The sequence below is a fragment of the Rattus rattus genome, chromosome 6 (genome assembly GCF_011064425.1).
Source record: "Rattus rattus isolate New Zealand chromosome 6, Rrattus_CSIRO_v1, whole genome shotgun sequence".
NCBI classification, from domain to species: domain Eukaryota; kingdom Metazoa; phylum Chordata; class Mammalia; order Rodentia; family Muridae; genus Rattus; species Rattus rattus.
Window position 1 is genome coordinate 30,357,021 of NC_046159.1, and position 17,783 is coordinate 30,374,803.

The following is a 17,783-nucleotide window of genomic DNA, read 5'->3' on the forward strand; positions in this document are numbered from 1 at the left end:
AAGACCACTTTGGCCTACAGAGTCCCAAGACAGCCAGAGCTACATACTGAGACCCTGTCTCAGAAAATAAAACCAACCTAAATGCAGCAGTCCACTTAAAGAATAGTTTATCTACGCATAAGTGATAGCAAGAAAATCCTTTACAGATTACAAAGTATTCCCAGCAGTTCTAAGGCCACTGAAGTGAGACCTGTCTTCATCCATAGATAGTATAACAATGTACAAGTCATTAACAATCCAGAGTTCCATATATACGCTCATGCAGTGCATGCTATAGAAAATTGTGTTTAAAGTCACCTTGGGTATAACCGAAGATAAAGACCTTGTCTTTGCGGCTCCCAGAACCTCAGTGAAGAGGAGGAGGAAGAGCCTTTGCAGAGCTTCTCTTTCACTCTCAGGACAGGCACGTCACAAATTGCAGATTTTGGGTTGACCTTGTGGTTTTCTCAACCTGAGTCACTCTGCCTTCTCCTTTCCCCTTAGCTTGGCACTACTGTAGAAAACCCGTTTTATAAGGGAAGTCCTAAAATCCCTCCATCACTGACCTTATCCGACCAATGTTTCTATGTGTCAGGCAGACCGTCAGAGGGTGGTAACAGAGAGAGGCTGATTATAATCTCCTACATGCAGTAACAAACCCTAATCTTTGCTCAAATGCATCTATACACTGCGTCTTGTTTTGAAACTCTAAAGAACTTCCTCTCAGGAATGTGTAACACATGATCAGGACACTTAGCCAACTGAGACCACCGTGTCACTTATAGCTAAGACGCTAAGAAGCCTATGCCAAAACCTCAGAACCCAGAAACCTGCAGAAGACAATCGCTTCTGAACACAGCCAGCTGTGTTCTCATTGTGCTCATCGGCACATCTCCAGGGAAACCAGCCCTTCAGAGCTCAGGGATTATTCTAGATTACAGTTGAGGACATTGTAATAAAATAATCCACATGGGGAAGAGCATCAGTCTCCAAAGCTGTCCACTGAATCTATTGGTGGGCGGGCCATGGCATGCTCACACCATTGCTACAAATGGGGCGCATGTGAAATACACATGAAAAACAAGTATCCAGATGATGTACTTGTGTGGGTGATTGACACCGACTGTAAACACCACAGGATCTAGAATCACCTAGGAGTCAGAGCTATTAGTGTGTCTGTGACAGAATTTAGAGACTCAGTTAACCTAGGTGGGACAACCAATCTAAGAATAAAGAAGGGAAAGCGGTCCGAGCAGCGGTGTTTTCTCTGCTTCCTGTATGGAAATGATGAGACTGCCACCTCGTGCTCCTGATGCCAGGGCTTCCCCGCTGCCATATTTTTGCTTTCAAAATAAAACAGCTCCTCAGCCAGTGTCTGGCCACAGCTACCTGGGGGTCCAGGAAGGCGCTGAAGAAGTTCTCACATTACCTGCTCCTTATCTTTGGTCTTGCTCCTGTAGACTCTAGCAGAAATGGCATCCTGAGAAGGGATGGCAGAGATCTGGTGCAGTGGCATGCTCATCCCAACCTCTGACCTGGTCTTCCTCCTTACGGAAGTGAGTCTCCACTAGCAGAGTCATTTTGGGCCATTGACTTCAAGCTGAGAGAGAAGAAAAGAAACAGAGCTGAGCTAAAATTCCTAATTTCTAACAGTAAGACTGCACTTTGTTAATTTGAGGAAATTATTCTGACCAAATACTTGGTCTTCAAAAGGGACAGAAAATGACTAGGGAACACTACATTTGTTTCTTGTACTAAAATGTCAGTCTGAAAAGGAAGCAGGGTCACAGAGCAGTCTTTTGTTGTCATCTTGACTATAAAAGAACAATATCTCTTTATATTATTTTTGAAGTTAAATTTTTGCTCATGAGCAAGTATTCCTGTCTATTCCCCTGAATATCAAACCTCATCCTGATATAAAAACCTTTCCTTAAAACTAATACCTTTGGCAGGAGGATTACAAACTTGAAACTAGCCTGATCTACATAGTAAGATCCTGTATAAACAAAACAAAATAAAACTTAAAACAAACATTAGACACACACAAAAAGAGCAAACTTACCACTGATGTCTTAGGGTCAAGTGACAATTCTGTGGTAGAGCTTGTCTATATACCTAAGACCCTGGGTTCAATCCCTAGTGTAAAGTTTAATAATAATAATAATAATAATAATAATAATAATAATAATAATAATAATAATAAAGAGAGAGAGAGGGAGAGAGGGAAGGAGAGAGAGAGCAAGCAAACAGAGGGGGAGTAGGATGGACAGGAGGGAGGGACAAAGGGAGGGAGACACAGAGAAGGAGACAGGGAGGGAAGGAAGGAAAGAAGTCAGTCAGTCGATCTGAATGACCTCAAATTCATATAATGGCAACACTGAGGTTTTGAATGTCTGAAATTGAAATTATCTATGGTTCAGGCATGACCTCCCAAAAGTCTAGATTACTCAAACCAGCTGTTGGCCAATTTCTCCTATAAAGGGCAAGATAAATATTTCGGGCATTGTAGGACGAATCTGTTCTAGTTACTGGACTCCACTGTATATTGCGAAAGCAGCCGTTGATTAATGGGTAAATAAACAGGAATGGCACTGTGTTCTGGTTTAGATATGGCTTGTCCACTATGGTTTGCCTGCACTGCAAGGTTGATACTTTAAGAATAAGTCTTGAGGACAGATGTTTTTCTGGAAGTGAGGTTATCTCACTAGTGAGCTCAAGAACTGCTGTTACAAAGCTTCCGGCTCACCCTGCTTCTCTTCCCTCCATTATTTCCTTTCCTTGTCTCCTCACTGTTTCCCTCTCCAACCCTGTGATGAAATCTAGCCTGTTACAATACAGCCAGGGGCCTCACCAGAAGCCAGTGCCAATGCATGGATCTCCAGAACTGTGGCCTAATTAAACCTTTTTTAAAAATAAAAAGTAAAATAAAATGCCCAGTCTTGGGTATATTTTGTTATGGTAAAATAAAATAAACCATGACATTATTTATCAATAAAAATATATTTGCAAAAACAGGTGGCAGGATAGATTTTGCCCATGACTTACAGCTCAATTATGGCTTCTCAGGGAAGACATAGGTAATCATAGCCATTCCTGAGACCCTGAGAAGGCTGCCTTTATGTAAACTAACAATGTCTATATAAGCTGTCTTACATAACCAAATATACTTGCTTATTTTCTATATGTTCCCATTGTTAGTAATCGAATTATGGGTTCTCTCCTCCCCATTCTCTTGTCTTGCTGCTCCTACAGAAACAGCTCCATACAAACTCTCCATGTTCATGGCAGTAATGTTTTATGATACCATTTCAATGTTGGCAGGACAGAGCTTTAAACCAAAAGAATGTCTCTAATTTGGGGTCCTTCATTTGTTAACCATGTGTTGGGCATGTGGTGGTGAACAGGGAGGGTAGACAACAGGGCCAGAGCACCCTAAGGCCATATTTGACAAATATTTGTCCCACCTCCCTAAAAACTCCTCTCTGAAACAGCAGTGTCTGTGAGGCTGCTCAACTCCAACAGTGTCAGTAGCCAGGCAGAAGATATGGGGCTTGTGCATGGTTTAGTCATGCCTGCACACAGATCAGATCATAAAGCAACAGGGAAAGGAGGAATGGTTACAGACCAACACACAAGAAAGGAGCTACAAGGACGTTACTCAGAAAGGCTCATCTTATACTAGGCAAATGATCACTGAGAATCAAAAAGTAAGAAAATAGATAACAAGATTTCACTTCCACAGCAGAAAGAAGATACTTTACACAGAATGCCAGGACAACTGGTCAGCTGCATGCAAAAAATAAAATAAAATAAACCTGGATCTCCTCCTCACACTAAGAAACAATAGAAAAACAAGAAATTGTCAAAATAATGTTGTGTGTGCTTTGAAAGCTGCCATAATAAAATTGAGGAGTGGAGCTAAACGTGCAGCTCAATGGTGTGCTGGCATAGCATGCAAGACCCTGGGTTCATATTCATTCTCATTCATATTCATATTCTCTCTCTCTCTCTCTCTCTCTCTCTCTCTCTCTCTCTCTCTGGTCTGAATCCCAGAACTCAGCACAAGGGAGGCAGGGGATCAGGAGTTCAAGGTCAGCATGAGCTATATACAGTGAGGCCTTTTCTCTTAGAAACAAAACAGGGAAAAGGAGAAATTGAAGGAAGAAGAAACAAACACAAAATAGAAGAAAATGTTTGCCAATTGTATATCCATCAAGAACCCTGTACTTCTCACAATGCAGTAACAAAAAAATAAAAAAAAAAAAAAGTACCCAGTGAAAACACGGTTACTCAGCATCGTCAGGAATCAGGACGTGCAAATCAAAGGCACAGGCGCTGCTCTAACTGCGTACTAACGGAAGACACACAGACAAGCATTAGTAAGATGTGCTGACGTTGACACCTTCAGACGCTACTGGCGAGAATGAATGCATGTGGCTGCTTTGAGAAAGTCTAGTTCTCAAGATAATAGATATGTAATCATCTGACCCATATTTTCTAGGAATACACATCAAAAGAAATGAAAATATCTTCCCTATTCAAGAACATTGCCCCTAAATTTATTCATGACACTACATTTCCATAACAGCCTAAAGTAGAAAAAAACCCAAATCCATCAACTGCTAAGTAAGTAGCTACAGCACATACCCATTCACTTGAATCATAGTCATCAATAAAAAATATGAATGAACTTTAACAAAAAATTAATAAGTGAAGCCAGTCAGAAAGGACTGACTAACACTTGATAGCATTTGTATGACATATCCAGAATAGGTAAAGGTACACAGACAACAGACAGTAGGCAGCTGGGTTTGTCGAGGTGAAAGTCAGGAAATGTGAGTGTGTGATTGCTTAAACAGGCTTTTCCTTAGAGTAATTAGCATGATCTGAAAGTGTCTATGGTGAAGTCACACAATCCATGAGCAATGAATTATACCTATTTAAGTCAGTGAGTTGTAATTCATGTAAACAATCTCAATAAAGCTATTTTGTAAAAAATAAATAAGGAAATAAGTGAACTATGAAAAACATTTTAATTTTCCCTTTGTGTTTGTTATACCTAGTTAGTTTTTCCAGAGAGCCTAGAGATGAACACTGTTCTCCTTCCCTTCCACCTCAAAGGACAAGGGAAAGAGTACAAAAGCAGCAATCAGAAATCAAAGTTCAAGTCCTGGCACCAACTGTGAGAGGTACGGCACAACGGTGAAGTTCTAAACCGCTATTTCCTGTTTGTAAAAGATAAAGGTATTAACCCCTCACCAGTTAAAAAGGGTAAATATGAAAATCAAATAACTGTTTCTGCGTGTGCACACACAGGCCCAAGCAGTACATTTACCAGCAGACTTTGTTGGCACGGTCTGCCTTTCCATCACTGGTTTATGTACCTTTCCTCTTAGGCTTAAGAGTCATAAAACTTGGGCCTCCAATCCTGCTGACATGGAGACAGAAGAGCAAGAACAATAAACCGAGAGCACTAGCACAATGGCCTGGTCATGAAAACACCCCACGTGGCTAAACAATCCAACTGCTACATACTCTTTCCAGACAGTTGAGATAAATGCAGGATTCCGTTCATTCAAACAATGTGCTGTGAACAGGTCAAAATAACAGCCTACAGGTGTGAGTATGGAAAGGAAGTCCTGCCTCTTGTCTGCAGTGTGATGGAGTCAGTGAAGGAGAGACCCCTTTCCCTACTTTTTACTGCAGGTCAGGGAGTTGGCCCTGATGGGGTCATGAGAACAAGAAATCAGGGCCTACTCCACACCTTCTGTAGCACTTGGGACAGCAGGCCCTGAACCTCACCTAGGAAGCACTGTAGAGCTGACCCTGACAGCAGGGGCATGAGTGAGCTAGCCCCAAGGGTTTGAGGATGGGAAAGCTGGCCCCAAAATTTGTCTGGCACATGGCAGCAAGTCAAGGGAGTGATGCCCTCCCTGGACCTTCACCCCTTGCCACCTATGGCAGGTGAGACAACTGGCACAGGGTCGTGGGAACAGGTGAGCTAGTCCTGACCTTCACCTGCTGCAGCACTCAAGTGAACAGGCCCTGGACCTTGCCTAGGCAGCAGGGTAGATCTGGCTCTGGTTTCGGGGTTGCTGGTGAGCCAGCCCCAAGTCAGGTGACAGTGCAGGGAAGCCACTGGGCTGACCAGCCCTGATACTTCTCAAGCCCAGATCCACATCTTTGAATTGACCAACCCCAACATCCACCACACTGATGAACTGCTGGAATGCTTGAAAGGGCCAGTCCTGCAGATCCAAAACTACAGGATCTCGATGAAGGCATCGACAGGATACCTGAGAGGAGTCTGAACAAGGTTCCAGAACTGACAGAATAGCAGAAGTCAGAGGCCTCATACTAGACCAAAAGGTCAGTGCAATGAATATTTGCAAGCAAAGAAGTGTGGACAAAAGGCTATAATGTGAGACACGCTGTGACAAACTACAGTTTCCACAGAGATTTTTCTTCGCTGTTATTCTGGAGGTTTTAAGGGTAGAGCAGGAACACGGGGGAGGAGATGAGTGGGATTGAAGTGCATGATGTGAAATTTACAAAAAAAAAAAATGTAACTCAAAGTCTAGGACAGAATTCACATGGAAGAATGATCATAAAATCATATATTAAAAAACAAGGTGAACTAAATAAAAATGTTGGGAAAAATCAATAAGATGGATTTTATTTAATATTTAAATATTTTTAAGATAATTATTGAGAAACAGCAAGGAACATGAACAAGAATTGAAACGCTCAGAGACTGAACCATACTGAAGAATACATTAACCAACGCAAGCAGCAACCTTAAAATTACATCGAAAGCTACGCTTTTCAATGATTGAGGTTGGAATAGCTTGATAATCCTGAAAAGAATGTAAATGAATACTCACACATTTTATTCATCAAAATAAATTCTGTGTGGGTTGGTGAGATAGCCAGAGGGTTCAGGCAGTGCTGCCAAGCTGAACAGCCTGAATGCAATCCTAGAATTAAGTGACAGAAGAGACTCTCCTACCACAGTCTGTCCTGCACATCCAAATGTATCAACATAAGTGAGTAAATTCTGATAGATAGAAAGTTCACATGAAACAAACAAAATGAAATTCAACTACATATGAATTTATTAAGAAACTCAACTACAGAAATGTCTTTCTAAAACTAGAATTTACATATGCTTAAAAAGTCATAAAGGACAAAGGTGTGTTGATTTGACTCTATACTTAAAGACATGAACGAGGAAACAAAGGGCTGGAAAACATGCTAGTGGGACAGAAATCTGTTTACACATGTTAATACAAAGTATTTTTTCCTTCCTATCTCTTGAGATAAGGTTTTGTTAGGAGTCCTGACTGACCTGAAACCAATATGAACACTTATGCATAGAACTTTTAGCAATTTTGTTTCTGTCTCAGGAGGTCTTCTAATTGTGAGACTGTGCCACAATATCTAGCCAAATAAGTTATTGGAAAAAATATCAAAAAATTGAAGCCCGCCCAGACAGATGGGAATGTTTCATAGGAACTTCATGCACAAGGACACAGCTGGTGAACTAAAGCCTAGAAACAAACAACTATACAAAGAATCAACAAGACCAGAAGCTGGTTCTTTGAGAAAATCAACAAGATAAACAAACCCTTACCCAGGCTAACCAGCGGGCAGAGACAGTATCCAAAATAACAAAATCAGAAATGAAAAGGGAAACATAAAAACAGAAGCTGAAGAAACTCAAAAAACTATTAGATCCTCCTAAAAAGAACCTATTCTCAACAAAACTGGAAAATCTAGAGTAAATGGACAATATTCTAGACAGATACCAGGTACCAAAGTTAAATCAGAATTGGATAAACCATCTGAACAGCGCATAACACCTAAAGAAATAGAAGCAAACATTAAAAGTCTCCCAACCAAAAACAAGCCCAGAACCAGATAGGTTTAGCGCAGAATTCTATCAGACCTTGCAAGAAGACTTCATACCAATACTCTTCAAATATTCCACAATAAAACAGAAGGAACACTACCCAATTCCTTCTATGAAGCCACAATTATGCTCATACCTAAATCACACAAAGACTCAACTAAGAGAAATACAGAACAATTTCACTTACGAATATTAATGTAAAAATACTCAATACAATTCTCACAAACCGAATCCAAGAACATATCAAAACGATCATCCATCGTGATGAAGTAGACTTCATCACAGGGATGCAGGGGTGGTTTAATATATGGAAATCCAACAATATAATCCACTATATAAACAAACTCAAAGAAGAAAGAAAACCACATGATCATTTCATTAGATGCTGAGAAAGCATTTGACAAAATTCAACACCCTTTCATGATAAATGTCTTGGAAAGATCAGGAATTCAAGGCCCATACATAAACACAGTAAAAGCAATATAGAGTAAACCAGTAGCTAACATTAAACTAAATGAAGAGAAACCTGAAGTAATCCCACTAATCTCAGGGACTAGAGAAGGCTGTCCACACTTGCCCTACCTATTCAATATAGTACTTGAAGTCCTAGCCAGAGCAATCAGACAACAAAAGGAGATCAAAGGGATACAATTTGCAAAGGAAGAAGTCAAAATAGTACTATTTGCACATGATAGGATAATATACTTAGGTGACCCCAAAAATTCCACCAGAGAACTCCTATGGCTGAAAAACAACTTCAGCAAAGTGGCTTGGTATAAAATTAACTCAAACAAATCAGTAACCTTCTATTCAAAGGATAAACAGACTGAAAAAGAAATTAGGGAAACAACACCCTTCGCAATAGTCACAAACAATAAAAATACCTTCATGTGACCCAAAGCAAGCAAATGTATGACAAGAACTTCAAGCCTCTGAAGAAAGAAACTGAAGATCTCAGAAGATGGAAAGATCTCCCATGCTCATGGATTGGCAGGATTAATATTGTAAAAATGGCCATCTTGATGAAAGCAATTCAATGTAATTCCCATCAAAATTCCAACTCAATTCTTCACAGTTAGAAAGTGCAATTTCAAACTCATTTGGAAAAGCAAAAAACCCAGGATAGCACAAACTATTCTCAACACTAAAAGATCTTCTGGGGGAATCACCATCCCAGACCTCAAGCAGTATTACAGAGCAATAGTGATAAAAACTGTATGGTATTGGTACAGAGACAGGCAGGTAGATCGATGGAATAGAACTGAGGACCCAGAAATGAACGCACGCACCTATGGTCACTTGATTTTTGACAAAGGAAAAAAAACCATCCAATGAAAAAAAGATAGCATTTTCAATAACTGGTGCTGGTTTAACTGGAGGTCAGCATGTAGAAGAATGCAAATTGATTCATTCTTATCACCTTGTGCAAAGCTCAAGTCCAAGTGGATCAAGCTACCTCCACATCAAACCAAATACACTGAAACTAATGTAAGAGAAAATGGAGAAAAGCCTCAACACATGGGCACAGGAGAGAATTTCCTGAACAGAATTCCAAAAGCTTATGCTCTAAGATCAACAATTGACAAATGGGACCTTATGAAATTGCAAAGCTTCTGTAAGGCAAAGGACACTGTCAATAGGACAAAATGGCAACCAACAGATTGGGAAAAGATCTTTACCAATCCTACATCGGATAGAGGGCTAATATCCAATATTTGCAAAGAATTCAAGAAGTTAGACTTCAGAGAACCACATAGCCCTATTATAAAATGGGGTATAGAACTAAACAAAGAATTCTCAGCTAAGGAACACTAAACGGCTGAGAAGCACCTAAAGAAATGTTCAGCATCCTTAGTCATCAGGGAAATGCAAATCAAAACAACCCTAGACTCTACCTCACACCAGTGAGAATGGCTAAGATCAAAAACTCAGGTGACAGCAGATGCTGGTGAGGATATGGAGAAAGAGGGACACTCCTCCATTGTTGGTGGGATTGCAAGCTGGTACAACCACTCTGGAAATCAGTCTGGAGGTTCCTCAGAAAATTAGATATAGCACTACCTGAGGACCCTGCCATACCACTCCTGGGCATATACCCAAGAGATGCTCCAGGGCATATGCTCAACTATGTTCATAGCAATCTTATTTATAATAGCCAGAAACTGAAAGGAACTCACATGTCCTTCAAGGGAGGAATGGATACATATACTCAGCTATTAAAAACAGTAACTTCATCAAATTCTTAGACAAATAGATGGAATTAGAAAATAACATCCTGAGTGAGGTAACCTAGTCACAAAAGAGCACACACAGTATTCACTCACTGATAATTGTATTAGCCCAAAAGCTAGGAATACCCAAAATACAATTCACAGACCACATGAAGTTCATGAAGAAGGGTGACCAAAGTATGGATGCTTCAGTCCTTAGAAAGGGGAACAAAATACTCAAGGGAAGAAATACAAAGTATAGAGCAGAGACTGAAGGAAAGGCCATCCAAAGACTGCCCCATCCTGGGATTCATCCAATATACAGATAACAAACCCAGACCTTATTGTGGATGCCAAGAAGTGCTTGTTGACAGGAGCCTGATTTAGCTGTCTCCTGAGAGACTCTGCCAGAGTCTGATAAATACAGTGGTGGACGCTCACAGCCAACCATTGGACTGAGGACAGGGTCCCTAATGGAGGAGACAGAGAAAGGACTGAAGGAGCTGAAGAGGTTTGCAACCCACAGAGAGAAAAACAATTATCATTCAACCAGACCCCCCAGAGCTTCCAAGGACTGAACCACCACAGAGTACACATGGAGGGACCATGGCTCCAGCAACATATGTAGCAGAGGATGGCCTTGTCGACATCAATGTGAAGAGAGGCCCTTTATCCTGGGAAGGCTCGATGCCCCAGTGTAGGGAAATGTCTGGGTGGGGAGGCAGGAGTGGGTGGCTGGGTAAGGGAGCACCCTCATAGAAGCAGGGGGAGGAAGGATAGGATAGGGGGTTTCTAGAGGAGAAACCAGGAAAGGGAATAACACTTGAAATATAAATAAATAAAATATCCAATAGAAAAGGAGATAGGAGATAGAAGCATCCTGGAAAGCATTTGGCCAGTGCTTTCAGAGCTATTATTCACACGGATATTTTTTTTTAGTTTGTGTGTTCCTGGGCTTTGCTAGAAATATGTCTGTGGCAGGAACCATAATCTTTTACAACCCAGAAAATAATAAGCAAGAACTATTAGTAAATGCATTTTCCTTTTAGTCATGATCATAAAAGGAATATTCCAATATTGTATACAAGTCTGTTTTTCACTAGAGGAAATCCAATCACTCTCTCAAGAGAGAGGAACCCTAGATAGGTCCATATGCCGCCTTGTGTATTGGCTGGTTTTGTTTGTCAACCTGACACAAGCTAGAGTCATCAGAAAGGAAGGCATCTCAGTTAAGGAAATGCTTCCATGAGTTTCAGCAGCTCCCCAGAATTCATTGTGCACCCAGGTATTACAGATGGAGATTGCAAGGAAGAAATTAAAATTATGGGACATGTAAAAAAGAATTATGGGACTGGGGATAGAACTGCTCAGTTTCTCTACATGAAGGACAAAGCCGCTCCCAGGGAATTTGGGAACAGGGCGATTTAGGAGCACTGAAAAACATGTTTCCTGGCAAACAGTGGTTAAAGATGAGAGACTCAAATTAAAACTACGAGTAAATGATACTGAAATAGGTTTGGTAGATACAGGAGCTGATGTGACTATCATTTCTCCAAAATCCTGGAATCCAGAATGACTACTTCAGAAGGTTTGCACAGAGGTTATAAGAATTGGTAAGTTATTTCAAATAAGACAAAGTGTACAACCAGTTAAATATGTGGGACCAGAAGGGCAAACGGGGAAGTTGAGATCTTATGTGGCTAACATACCACAAATTCATAAGGAAAGTATTTTTTTTTACAACAGTGGGGTACTCAGATTAATATTCCTGCAATCCAGAGACAGCTCATAAAGAAATTAGGGGAAATGGTAGATGTTCTTGAGGGGGAATTAATATGTGTCATCAAAACAAGCACAATTGTGCCTACTGTGCAAATATAAGACAACAGCGATTGAGTTTTCAAGTTAAAAGAAGGGCCTGTGCTGAAACATCAACAGCTTTTCCCCAAAAATGGTTGACAGATAAGCCTGTGTGAGTAGAACATCGGCCCTTAGCTAAGAACGAGGCACTTGGTACAAGAGCAGTTGGAGACTCAACATACAGAAGAGTCTACCTGCCCATGGAATTCGCCTGTGTTTATTATAACAAGAAACCAGGGAAATGGAGGATGCTAACAGATTAAAGATTGAATAGAGTAATTCAATCAATGGATCTGTTATAGCCTGGCATTCCTTTACATTCTTTGTTACCTAAGTCATGGGTTATTAATAGTAATTGATTTAAAAGATTACCTTTTCACAATTCCTCTGCATGAACATGATAAGGTAACTACTTGTGACAACAGTGGTCCAATAAAGAGATATCACTGGAAAATGCTTCCATAAGGAATGTTAAATAGTCCAACTTTATGTTAATATTTTGTGCAACAACCACTAGAAATAATTCATAAACAATTTCCTCAATCTTATTAATTATTACATAGATAACTTTGTTGACTGATTCTGACACATACTTTAGAAGATGTTTAAGGAAACAAAGAATTCTTCCATGCTAGAGGTTACAGATTGCTCCTGAAAAAATACAAAGAGGAGATTCTCTTAATTATTTGGGTATAAAATAAGTCAACAAAAAATTTGATGACAAATGGTACAGATCTGAAAAAAAGGAAAGAAAAAAAAGGTACAGATCTGTCGAAGTCAGTTGCAAATTCTTAATGATTTTCAAAATTAATGGGAGATATTAGTTGGCTGTGGCCTACAATTGGATTAACTACTCATGAGTTAAGCAATTTGTTTCAGACTTTACAAAGAGATTCCCACTTAAACAATCCAAGATGATTAACAGCTGAAGCAGAAAAATAATTAACTCTGGTAAAACACAGACTGCAAGATGAATATATGAAGATCAAATTGATCATAACCTTGATCATATTTTGTTTACTTTTGCCTTCAACACATTCTCCTACTTGTCTCATTATGCAAAGGGAATGAATTTTCTTAGCACATAAGCAGTTAAAAAGATAAAATCATAGAGAAGATTTCTGAATTAATCATAAAGGGTAGAATAAGACTGTCAATTATCAGGAACAGCCAGCTGAAACTGTAATGCTTCTTATTAATGCTGAGATTATGTCATGGGTAATCAATGAAAATTGGCAAAGAGCTTGTAGTAACTATTTGGGAAAAGTTAATAACAAATATCCTAAGAGTAAGCGTTTGCAGTTTATAAAAAGAAGTAATTGGGGGTTGGGGATTTAGCTCAGTAGTAGAGCGCTTGCCTAGCAAACCCAAGGCCCTGGGTTTGGTCCATCAGCTCTGAAAAAAAGAAAAGGAAAAAAAAAAAAGAAGAAGTAATTGGGTTCTCCCATGAATTGTAAAGAGATCACCAATTCTTGAAGCACTTATGTTCTGTACTGATGAAAATGAGGTGGGAATGGCAAACTATAAATCAGACAAAATAAGCAAAGATTCCAAAGCCCATATACTTTAATTAAAAATTCAGAGCTGTGTGCAATCCTTATGGAATTATTAGATCTTCTTGAATCTCTTACTACAATTACTGACTCTCAATATGCAAAAAGAGTTGTTGTGCAAATAGAAACTGAATTTATTCCTGATAATTCATAGTTAACTTTGTTACAACAGGCCACCAGATATAGAAACTATCCATTATGTATTACTTATATGCAGTCTCATACAGGTTTGCCAGATCCACTGGCACAAAGAAATGAGGAAACTGACCAATTATTAATAGGAAATGTGTTAGAAGCCTCAAAATTTCATGGAAAAACACCATGTTAACAGTAAAGGTTTAAAGAAAACATTTTCTATCACTTGGTGACAAACCAAGAAAATTATAAGAAAATGTCCTACTTGTTCTCTGTATAACGAAACTCTATTACCTGCAGAGAGCAACTGTAGGAGTACCAAAAGAAATGAAATCTGGCAGATGGATGTGCTTCATTTTGCAGAATTTGGAAAATGAAGGTTGTATATCATACCACCAATACATATTCAGGGCTTCAATGGGCAACTGCATTGTGTTCTGAAAAGGCTAATTCTATAATTACATATTTACTGGAAATAATGGCAATTATGGGGATACCTGCACAAAATAAGACTGATAATGCCCCCACATATGTATCCAATAAGACAAAGCAATTCTTTGCATATTATAATTCAAAGCACATCACAGTACACCACACAACCCTACAAGATAAGCAGTTGTCTTACAGACAACTAATCTCACTTTTAAAAAGATGCTTATTAAACAAAAAGGGAGAGTAAACACCCCAGGCACGCACTAAGTAGTGCTTTGTTAACTTCAGATTTTCTTAATGTCAATGAAGGAACAACAGCTGAGAGACAATGGGTTGTGGAATTAGACGACCTATATACAGGAAGTATGTGTTGACATCAGAGTGGACGCCTGCAATAGTTTTGTGGCAAGGATGCTGTTTGCTCACATTTCTACAGGGAATGAAGAAAATATGGTTACCATCAAAACGTATCGGATTAGATTTGGCCTAAAGACTAGGACGACCTCCTGCTAGCTGAGACATGAATGTCTCTGCATAGCCAATAAATCTTTTTGACTACCTGGTCTTCATAACTAATTACTACATATCACATTTAGCATGGATAGAGATTTATATTACAATTTGGTTACACAGTTCTAACAGACTTATAAAGTTGAAGATGCACTTCACCTGCTCAAACACAGGGCTAGCTGATTTGTACACATTGCACATTCCATACACATGTTAGTGCAAAAATGTACCTATATTGCCTTTAAAAGTTTGTGTGTTTTCAGAGCAAAAAGACGAAACACAAAGCATGACCATGTATGTCATCCAGCCTCACTGACTCCCTGTTATTTTTTCTCAAAATTTGCATACAGGTCAATTTCAAAACCGCTGGTCTCAAATGGCCCAGCCTCATAGACTGCTTCAGTTAAGCTTTTCCTATCTCACAGACACTGGACAACAAAAGATACAGCAAGCTCTCCCAGGACCTAGCCAATTTTCTTAGGATCCCCAAAAGATGTCTTTACTCCCGAACAATTGGAAGCAATTTTAAGAACACGAGGCCCCATTCCCAGGAGGTGTGGTGGGTAGTTTCTGTTCATTCAGTGAGTTATAGATGTTTATTATTTTAGGGGGTTGGTTACAAGTTGTTACTGGTCATGGACAGGAAGGAAACAAAGTAAAGGATGTTAGAATCATGGATTTCTTTCTCTTGTTCTCTTCTCCCCTCCAATCTTCTTTCTCTCCTGTTTTTCTCTTCTATCTTTCTCTCCTGTCTAGTGTTGGGGGAAGGAGTGGGAGAGGGAATGATAAAAAGAGTAAACAGGGGGGAAAAGGTGTGGCTATAAGATAATAGTGTAAAAGGTAGATTATTGAATACACTAGTCTCAAATATTTTACAATAGTATAAATTACTGTATATTGATAGAAATTTAAGGTTATTTTATTCAATTCTTGCTCAATGTATTACACAAATATAACTCACTTAAATGTAATTTGAAGTTCTAGTCTTATGAAAACTACTATTGCAAACTGTTTAGGAAAATTAGAAATGCAAGTCAGTGTTAGTTATCTATAAATAATCTTACTTGTAGTCTTGTTAACTTGTAGTTTAGCTAATTACAGAAATAAGCTTTATTTAACCTCTTATATATGTTTTCAAAGTTAGGTGGATAGTAAATAGCCAGAAACAAACAATGCTTGTTTATCCACACATACTACAGATGTCTAGTGTGGACTAAGAGGCTGCTTCACAGGAGGTGATTATGATTTGCTTTGTACACTAGCAGAGGCTGATCTCTGCCAGCTGCCGAGAGTACTGGGGACTCTAGAGAAGGCTATAAATGGGAGAGTCCTGAGAGGACCTGTGGCAGCTACTGCTCCCCTAACTCCTGCTGGTTTGTCCTGTGGCTGCATTGCTGCTGCATTTGCTATTGCTGGATTGCAGGACTGCTGAATATTCTGACAAGGAAGACTGAACTTATCCCAAGGAACACAAAGCCCTAATCAGCAGGAAGTATGCCCTCTTTCTCCTCTAATCTTCTTTCTCTCTGACCTAGTGTTGGGGAGTTGAAAAGGGTAAGGGTGGAATAAAGGTTGGAAGGGAGATAGAGGTGTAAGAACCCAGTAAAATAGCTAAAAACAAAACAAAAACGCCAATATCCTGCTGTAAGACATTTTCTCAATTAGTAATCAATGGAGGGGGCCCAGCCCAGGGTTGGTGGTGCCTGCCATCCCTGGGCTTATGGTACTGGGTTCTATAAAAAATCAGGTTAAGCAGCATCCCTATGTGGCCTCTACATCAGTTCCTGCCTCCAGGTTCCAGCCTGTTTGAATTCTGTTCCTGCCTTCCTCCAGTGATGGACTATGATCTGGAAGTGTAAGCTGAATAGACCTTTCCTCCCTAACTTGCTTTTTGGTTCTGGTGCTTCTTTGCAGCAATAGAAACCCTAACTAAGATGCCTTGGATCTGACCATAGGATCAGGCACTTTTGGCGTGTCCACATATTTACTGTCAAGTTCCTCAGTTTCCTTCTACCAGGCCTATGAACTTACCCACAGGTGTCAATCCTTTCATGACATTACCATGTGTAATGTAAAGAAATGAGCTCCCTGAACACAGGGGATGTACCTGAAGTTCTTTGGCCCTGTTTTCACTTGGCTACTCAAGAGCTTCTCTGTCAGCCAGGCTTTTCCCTGCATATCTCCTTCCTAATAAACAATTTCATATGAGTTACCCAAGGAAAATACACGGAATGAATGGTTGAGATAGATAGATAGATAGATAGATAGATAGATAGATAGATAGATAGATAGATAGATATGCACAAACAAAAAATCTAGTATCAGTCGAAAATGTTAAGTACTTTTTGCTTCAGTCATCTTTTTAGTTGTAGACAGAAAAAAATCAAAAAGGAAAGGGCAGACAAAAGATTTGTGACTATGAGAATATTCAAAGTTCCACTCAGAAAGAAGGGGCTACAAACACACAGAAATTAAACCAAGAAGAATTCAAGAAACCTGAAGACAAAAAGAGACAAGCCCCAGGCTGAAAGGCCACTAAGTACCCAGTGCAATGAATTCAAAAGCAAAAAGTTCTTACCCACTGTGTTAGCATAAAGTTCTAAGATCCGAAACAAAGAGAAATCTTCCTATAGGAGACAGGTGTTACATTGCAAAGGGCTCGAAGTCAAATGAAATCAGACCTCTCCACAGCACTGCAAAATACAAACACCTTCAAATTTCTAAGACTATTTCAGCATGGAAATCTATGTCCACCTGTACTACCAACAGTACAGGAGACATAGTGTAGCACAATTCTCCCATGCACTTTTTTAAAGCAAAAACCTGGAAGATAAACTCTATAGAGTAAAATAAGAAAACAAATCAAGGAAGAAGAGAAAGGACACAGGGCTGGGGACATAGCCTAGTGGGTAAAGAGCTTACCAAGCACAGATAAAGCCCAAGATTTGATCTCCAAGACTGCATAAAAAAACCAAGCACGGCAGCATATGCCTGTAATCCTAGCATTTGCAACTTGGCCGCAAACTAACAGACCAAGTACTTGACCATTCTTCCTTCCACATATTCCAGGTAAATCTACTTATTCAGTTTTAATAATTTTAATAATGATGAGGAAAAGAAAAGGAAAGGAGGTGTACTTAACTATGAGTCTAATAATGGGTCCAGGGAGGTAGCTCAACAGAATTCAACAGA

General features: G+C 39.5%; 1 protein-coding gene across 8 annotated transcripts in view; it reads right to left on the reverse strand.

Annotated features, from left to right (window-relative positions):
- Marchf8 (membrane associated ring-CH-type finger 8) overlaps positions 1-17,783 on the reverse strand; it is a 99,558-nt gene that overhangs the window by 60,218 nt on the left and 21,557 nt on the right. For 6 of the 8 annotated variants that reach the window (XM_032905848.1, XM_032905847.1, XM_032905853.1 and 3 more), the window contains one exon: positions 1,409-1,579. The exons of 1 other annotated variant lie outside the window; for it this stretch is intronic. In XM_032905848.1, coding sequence (XP_032761739.1) covers positions 1,409-1,501 — 93 coding nt within the window. In that variant the 5' untranslated portion in view covers positions 1,502-1,579. Of the gene's footprint in view, positions 1-1,408; positions 1,580-4,250; positions 4,314-17,783 lie in introns of those variants that run through there. One more of the 8 variants, XM_032905849.1, reaches the window with a different exon arrangement.